This window comes from Sorghum bicolor, chromosome 10 (assembly GCF_000003195.3).
Source record: "Sorghum bicolor cultivar BTx623 chromosome 10, Sorghum_bicolor_NCBIv3, whole genome shotgun sequence".
NCBI classification, from domain to species: domain Eukaryota; kingdom Viridiplantae; phylum Streptophyta; class Magnoliopsida; order Poales; family Poaceae; genus Sorghum; species Sorghum bicolor.
In genome coordinates this window covers 10748010-10756171 of record NC_012879.2, presented here as the reverse complement: position 1 = coordinate 10756171, position 8162 = coordinate 10748010, and the positions used below count along the sequence as shown (strand labels likewise).

General features: G+C 43.7%; 1 protein-coding gene across 1 annotated transcript; it reads left to right on the top strand.

Moving 5' to 3' along the window:
• Nucleotides 3316-4883, top strand: LOC8065762 (3-ketoacyl-CoA synthase 5). The gene has a single exon (XM_002438152.2). It carries the CDS (start codon nt 3332-3334, stop codon nt 4769-4771), a length of 1440 nt encoding a protein of 479 aa, XP_002438197.2. The 5' UTR covers nt 3316-3331; the 3' UTR covers nt 4772-4883.

Genomic DNA, 8162 nt, shown 5'->3' with positions numbered 1-8162 from the left:
TGAAGATGAATAGCAATGAAAATGGTATAGTATAGAGGAAAATATTAAGGTTTATAGAGCAAGGATTTTATAGCAATTTCAAAACCTTAAGATGACCAATTTCTAACTAGGCTTGCGTCCTACAGCCAGCATTGCTTTGATACCACTTTGTAATACCCGATTTTAAGGACAAAACCAGATATGCACCATATGTGAGTCTTAGAAGTCAAATCTCACATATAGCTACAAATAAGGGGTAATATCAAAAGACAATGCATAAATATATAACATACATAATATAAAAAGAGATAACCTTTAATAACAAACAATGGATAGACAACTCCAAACTTCGGGTATTAACTTCACTCTACAGGATCCAACTGACTGGTTGATCACAAGCCTAAACTTCTCCTGAGGTTTGGGGAAAATAGCAAGAGTGAGTCCATGTCGAACTCCACAAGTATAGCAACTAGATTGTATATATCCCACAATCTCATGATCAATGTGTCATAAATAATGTAAAGCTTTAAACGATAAATATGAGCATATTAACACACAAGAATCATCACCCTTAATGTAGATGTCCCCAAGGCCGCTCCTGACCGTGAGCTCGGCTAGTATACTAGTTTTTAACCCTCTGCAGAGGTTGCACATCTTTACCTATGAGTCATGATTTATCCTTTCGCCTAAGGTAGCTAATATCTTAACCCCCTTCCTAGGGAGGTCGACAGGGATCACTATGAAGTCTTTCAAATGTTCGTCTAACAAGTTAGGGCCGCTTGGTTTCATTAGTCAGTCCTTGTGATTCACCCGCAGGAATCCACGGTATGCTATTCCCCAATTGCGCCACAACGGGTAACCGCTAACGAGCTAGAAAAGTTACTCATACTTAACTAAAGCCAGAGCCATTATAGCCCTCATGGTTGCACAGTTGTCCTGGGTGATCACGTACAGATAAATCATCAAGTTGCTAAAAAGTCATTTTTATCATTTATTACTTAACATTAATCTGGTCACAGGATCATGGTCACAGAAATAAAACCCAAATGCTATACTTGCCTTAATCCAATTGCTCTTGCTTATCCTTTTGGTCCTGCTGGTCTCACTTGTCCAAGGCTCTGATCTTGATCACCAAAAACTGCTTTCCGACTAAACTCGATCATCGATCATCAACACACAAACAACCGGAGAAAACATACACGAAGCAAACAAGGCTATAATTAGAACAGTACACCAATCATATAAAAACAGTATGAGAAGTTTATAAAATGATTCTACGCATCGCTACGATTTCATGGACGTAAAGATCGTGAAAATCGGAATTAAAACGAAGGAGTTACGAATTTTCTAAGATTTTGTTTAGAAAAATGATTAATCAAATAGGGTCACGAAATTAAAAGGTTTCAAACTGAGAAAACAGTATTACTAACATGTAGGTCTTTCAAATACGAATCCAACGCAATTTAAACGGGCCAAAACGGAATTAAAACGAGTATTTTATGGTTAAAACAATCTCAATGGCAAAACTGTAAATACTGGAAAGCGTAATTTGAACTGTTTTCAGAATCGAGAAGACGTATTCCAGGCTTTACGCCATGGACTGCGGGTTTATACTTAAAAAACGTAGGGGCTCTTTAAGAAAAATCCCCACGAAGGGGTATGTTCTAATCTGAGCCGTTCAATCTTGATTCGACGGCTCAGGACAAACCAGGGAGGGGCACACGGCCGGCGACGAGTTTCCCACGGCGGCGCGCCATTGTTGGCATCACGAGCTCGCCAGAGTTCATAGAAGACGCGCTAAGGACCACTATTCGCTAAACCGGTAGCATGGGGAGACAGAGGGGGAGTTGGCGAGCTCACCTAGGCGATTATAGAGGCTCGGGGAACGGCTGAAGACAACGGACGACGGAAGATGGCGCACGGCGGCGTTCCTGCACGTTCGGCGAAGGTTAGGGAGCAAACCAAGGCACGAGAGAAAGAAGGAGAGGGCTTGGCGACCTCGCAGAAGCGACGCGAAACTCGGCAAGGTCTCGATTCCGCTAGAACGGCTGCTAGTTGCGGTTTCCACGGCGGCGGTTCTGTAGAGCTCGACGGCGAGATCGCAAATGCAGCAAGCTTAGAAACTAGGGCAAAAAGGCGATGCAGAGGGGGTCTAGGTCCTTTATAGGGACTCGGTAGTTGATTTAAGGCAACAAATTTCGCGAAGAACAGGGAAGATCGCGTACTCGTTCGGTGGCGGATTTGTTCGGTCCAGAGACCGGCTTGGTCACGATTTGGGGAAGAAGAAGGAAGGCGGGGGTCGGGTCGCTGACGAGTGGGAGCATGCTGTCGGAGGGAGAAAGGGCGGGGCCCGGTTGCCAGAGACTGAGAGAGGGGGAGGCGCGCTGCTGGGGCCGTACTGGGCTGAGAGCGGGGAGGGATAGCCAGGCCTCGGCCTGGTTCCAGGGAGTGGTTTTTTTTTATTATTTTTTTTCAAAAGCTTTTCCAAACCAATATTTCAGATAGGATTTGAATCAAATAGAATTCAAACCAAAAGCAAACAACACAAAATAAAATATGCTTCAGAATGAATGCACAAACAAGTTTCTATCTCTATGTTGAATTTTAATTTCAATAAAATTTATTTCTTTACTAATTTAAATGCTCACAAAATATTCAAATAAATCAAATTAAATCCTATTATTTGAAAATCAAATTTTGGGTGTTACAAAATTCCCTTTAGTTTAGAGGAACACATTTTACTTGCTACGTACATTCCATGCATCAATATATTTCCTGTATGCCAGAGCTTCTCTTTAGACCCTACATGCCAACAAAATTTATGATACTGCCCTGCCAACAACCAACAACATCGATAGTACGATATCCAGTACATGCTGTTGGCACTTCATATCCCAAAAAAGATCTTTGTTCATCCACAGTTTTGTTTCCACGTTCTGGAAAGTATACAGAGAGTCATGTGTGCCTTGATCTACCACACAGAAATATTATCTGTAATCAAATTTGTGATGGAAATATATACTGCAAAGATCCAACTAGCCCCAAATTGAACTAAACTACAAAGAAGGTGATGATAAAGTTAGCATTTACACCATGATCCAATATTTTTAAAGATTTTATATACTTATGCCCAACTTATTCTAGGCAGTGACACAGTACATGGCATGCACACATCCTCTTTCAAGTGTTTGATGTGTATGCAGGCACATGCTTTTTAGTTGCCTCAAATGTTCCCCATGAGGTTTTAATGGCAATGAATAAATGCTATGAAAGACATGCCCTTTAAAATCTTGCATACCGTTCAATATAATCTGTCTCAAAAAACACGGGTGCATGAGCCAAGCTCAACAACATGAACTCACTACTCAGTCTCAAGCGCCTAAAATACGTCTTCCAACTCGTCGTGAACAATTTTGTTGTCACTGTTGCTGTGCTATTTGCAGCCATCCTATTGCGGAAAGGCGCACAGCTGGGCCTTGCCGAGATTCTCATATGGTTACATGCAGTCACGCATGCCCATCTGCTTCTGCTCACATTCCTCCTTTCAATTGGTTTAGGCATCCTCGTCTATTTCATGTACACCTCTCACCATGTATACCTTGTCGACTATGCTTGCTTCCGTCATACAGCTAATTGTCGTGTCTCAATGGCCTCTTTTATCGAACACCTTCATCACATGCCATCCCTCAATGATAACAGCATTCAGTTCATGACGCGCATGATTGAGCACTCAGGCATTGGTGATCAGAGCTACCTTCCCTATGGTTCCCACTACATTCCACCATTCCACACTTTGAGTGATGCCCGTAGCGAGGCAGAGCAGGTCATTTTTTCATCCATTGATGACTTATTTGCTAAGACATGCATCAATGCCAATACAATTGACATAGTCGTCACAAACTGTAGTGCTTTCTGTCCAGTGCCATCCTTGGCTGACATGATTGTAAACAAGTACAAGCTACGAGGTGACGTTCGTAACATCCACATCTCTGGGATGGGGTGCAGCGCAGGGTTGATCTCGGTGGAAGTTGCAAAAAATCTCTTGCGGGCTGCTCCCCGGAATGCACATGCGCTGGTGGTTTCCACGGAGGTCATCTCCCTCTTCTTCTACTCAGGGAGGAGCCGTGCAATGCTACTGCCAAATGTTCTATTCCGGATCGGTGGGGCTGCAATGCTACTGTCGACATCTCGGTCTATGTCACGGTTCAAGCTCATGCACACTGTACGCACAACCACTGCTGCCCAAGATAAATCTTATCAGTGTGCATTCCAAGAGGAGGATGACACAGGTGAAATAGGAGTGAACTTGTCCAAAGACCTTGTAACCGTTGCTGGCGACACGCTGCAGGCCAACATCTCGGCAATAGGATCCCTTGTGCTCCCATTCTCAGAGCAGCTGCTATTTGTGCTATCTGTAATTGCAAGAAAGTTGCTGAAGAAAAGGATAAAGCTTTATGTACCTGATTTCCGGATGGCCTTCCAGCACTTCTGCATCCACGCCGGCGGGCGGGCGGTAATTGATGCTGTCCAGCGTAGCCTTTGTCTATCAGACGAGGACGTTGAGCCATCACGTATGGCGCTGCACCGTTTTGGAAACACATCGAGCAGCTCCGTCTGGTATGAGCTTGCATACATCGATGCTAAGAATCGGATAAGGAAGGGCGATCGGATATGGATGATTGGATTTGGATCAGGATTCAAGTGCAATAGTGTAGTTTGGAAGTGCATCAAGTCTGCCAGCAACCTCGATGGTCCATGGGCTGATTGCATTCACCGGTACCCTACAAAGTAGCCAAGTGAGTGTTTTGGCTAATAAGGTTTTAAGATACCCCTACGAACCTTGGAAAAGGTCTTGTTTGCATGCTGAGCATGTGTAGTTAATAAAAGTGTGAAAGTTATCATTCTATCAACGCATAATCTATTCATTTGTAATCTAAGTATACAAAAAAGCTACATTTAACTGTTGAAGTACAGTTAGACACAAAAAGAGACACGCGGGGGAGGCTCCCCGATGGCGACGTCCGTACGCCCGCCGCCGCAGCCCCAAATCCTCCGCCGGCCGAGCTCCAAAACAAACCTTTCGTCGATGTGCCAAATGAGCTTTAGTCCCGGCAATTTTGGCGCCCGAGACAAAAGAAATCTCCGGTTGGTAAAGCCAACCGGGACTAACAGTCCCTCGCTAATGGCTCTGGTGTCAGGCGCTGTCGGAGAGTGACCTTTAGTCCCGGTTGGTGTTACCAACCGGGAGTAAATACTTACCTTTAGTCCCGGTTTGTGACCACTAACCGGGACTAAAGATTTTGTCCCGGTCGTTGGCACTAACCGGGGCTAAAGGTAGGTATTTACTTCCGGTTGGTAACACCAACCGGGACTAAACCCTCCCCGCTATAAATTGAATCTCCTTCCTCCCATCTTCCTCTCCCTGCCCGAGCTCGAGGTGCTTTGTTCTTGCTTGTTCTTCCATTGTTCTTGCTTGTTAGTGCTCTCATCTCTCACGATTGATCCATTTCAACGCTTCTACGCCGTCGTCGATTTGTTTGAAAGGTTGCTAGCTTCATCCTCCTATGTTTCTCACCGCCATATGTAATTTCATATTGGACATATGTCTATTTTGATTAATTCATGTTGCCATCTGAGCAATCATCGTCTTCTCATGTTTGAATTTTTTGAACGATGCTAAGTGTGTGCCCGCTAAAAACTAGTATACACAAATCATTACTACTATGTATACACGAATCATGTTAAGTTCTATTATAGATATTATAGGATATTTTCTACTTTAATATGTTCATGTTCTTATTTTAAAATATTAATAATATAATTTTTGTTTTAATTGTTAAATAAATTGTTTTTCACTTTAAAAATTATTGAAATTAATTTTCTTTACTGATAAAATTATAGCTTTTAATAGAAAAATTACAATTCCATGATAATGCAGATAATGGCACGCCATTGGATGTACAATGCTGATCGCCGCTCCAACGAGTTCATTGAGGGCGTGCGAGAATTCCGCAGAGTGGCGGAGCAAAATAAGCGGGATGGTTTTATGTGCTGCCCATGTGCCGTTTGTAAGAATTTGAAGGAATTTTCAAACTCAAGAGAAATTCACTTGCACTTGTTCACGAATGGTTTCATGCCAAACTATATTTGTTGGACCAAACACGGAGAGTCTGGGGTTATGATGGAAGAAGGTGAAGAAGAGCAAGCGTACCCTGACGATGTTTTTGCTCAATACTGCGACTTCGCAGTAGAGGACGAAGGTGATGAAGACGGGGATGCAGGAAACAGTATCGTTGATGATGACGATGCTCTTGGTGATGTCATTCGCGACGTATAGAGAGATTGCGAAAGTGCAAAGGAGAAGGCTAAATTTGACCAAATGCTAGAGGATCACAACAAGCTACTCTACCTGTCGGCCGAAGAGGGACAGAAAAAGCTAGGAACGACACTGGAGTTGTTACAATGGAAGGCAGAGAATGGTATTTCTGACAAGGCATTTGGAAAATTACTGAAGGTCCAAAAAAAGATGCTTCCGAAGCCTAATGAGTTACCCACCACTACATACGAAGCAAAAAAAATCGTCTGCCCTTTGGGATTACAAATCGAGAAGATACATGCATGCCCTAATGACTGCATCCTGTACCGTGGCGAGCACGAGAAATTAGATGAATGCCCTGTTTGCCATGCGTCACGGTACAAGATCTTGCGAGATGACCCTGGCGATGTTGAGGATGAAGAACGTCCGAGAAAGAGAATCCCTGCCAAGGTTATGTGGTATGCTCCAATAATTCCACGCCTAAAACGTTTGTTCAGAAATAAGGAGCATGCAAAGTTGTTGCGATGGCACAAAGAAGACCGTAAGGTGGACAACATGTTGAGACACCCTACAGATGGTTCTCAGTGGAGAGGAATTGATAGAGAATTCCCGGAATTTGCAGAGGACGCAAGAAACCTAAGGTTCGCATTGAGTACGGATGGATTTAATCCTTTTGGGGACCAGAGCTCTAGTCATAGCACTTGGCCCGTTACTCTATGTATCTACAACCTTCCTCCGTGGTTATGCATGAAGCGTAAGTTCATTATGATGTCGGTGCTCATCCAAGGTCCGAAGCAACCTGGCAACGACATCGATGTTTACCTAAGGCCATTGGTTGAGGAACTCCAGCTTCTATGGAGCAAACCAGGTGTGCGTATGTGGGATGAGTACAAACAGGAAGCATTCGACCTACGAGCATTGTTGTTCATGACAATCAATGATTAGCCAGCTCTAAGCAATCTTTCAGGACAGACAAACAAGGGATATAATGCTTGCACCCATTGCTTTGGTGACCTTCAAGCTATCTATTTGAAAAAATGCCGAAAGGTCGTGTACCTTGGCCATCGTCGATTTCTTGCTAAGAACCACCAGTTGAGAAATAAAGGCAAACATTTTAAAGGTACGGCAGAACACTGGTCCAAGCCAGGCAACCGAGATGAGGCAGAGGTATTCGAGATGGTCAAAGATTTGAAAGTAGTGTTTGGAAAGGGAGAAGGCAGCGAACCTGTTCCGAAAGACGCTTCGGGGCGTGCCCCAATGTGGAAGAAAAGGTCAATATTTTGGGAGCTACCATATTGGAAACACCTTGAGATCCGCCACTCTATCGACGTGATGCACCTGACCAAGAATCTTTGTGTCAATCTCCTAGGGTTTATGGGTGTGTTTGGAAAGCCTAAGGATACCCTTGAGGCTCGAGAGGACTTAAAGCGCATGAAAGAACGAGACAACCTGCATCCAGAGCAGACAGATGATGGACGCCAGTATTTAAGACCTGCTAGCTACACTCTTAGCAATGAGGAGAAGGAAATCATGTTTGAGTGCCTAAGCAGCATCAAGGTCCCATCTGGGTTCTCCTCCAACATAAAGCGTATAATAAATGTGCCAGAGAAAAAATTTGTCAACTTAAAATCGCACGACTGCCACGTGATTATGACACAACTGCTTCCGGTTGCCTTAAGAGGAATTCTACCTCCACATGTACGTCTGGCCACCGTGAAGTTGTGTGCATTCCTCAATGCAATTTCTCAGAAGGCAATCAATCCTCTTGATCTAGCTACTCTACAGAACGATGTGGTTCAATGTCTTGTTAGCTTTGAGCTGGTGTTTCCTCCATCTTTCTTTGATATCATGACACATCTCCTAGTTC

Coding starts and splice junctions, on each gene's coding strand:
- LOC8065762 (XM_002438152.2), top strand. CDS start 3,332: ATGAACTCACTACTCAGTCTCAAGCGCCTAAAATACGTCTTCCAACTC.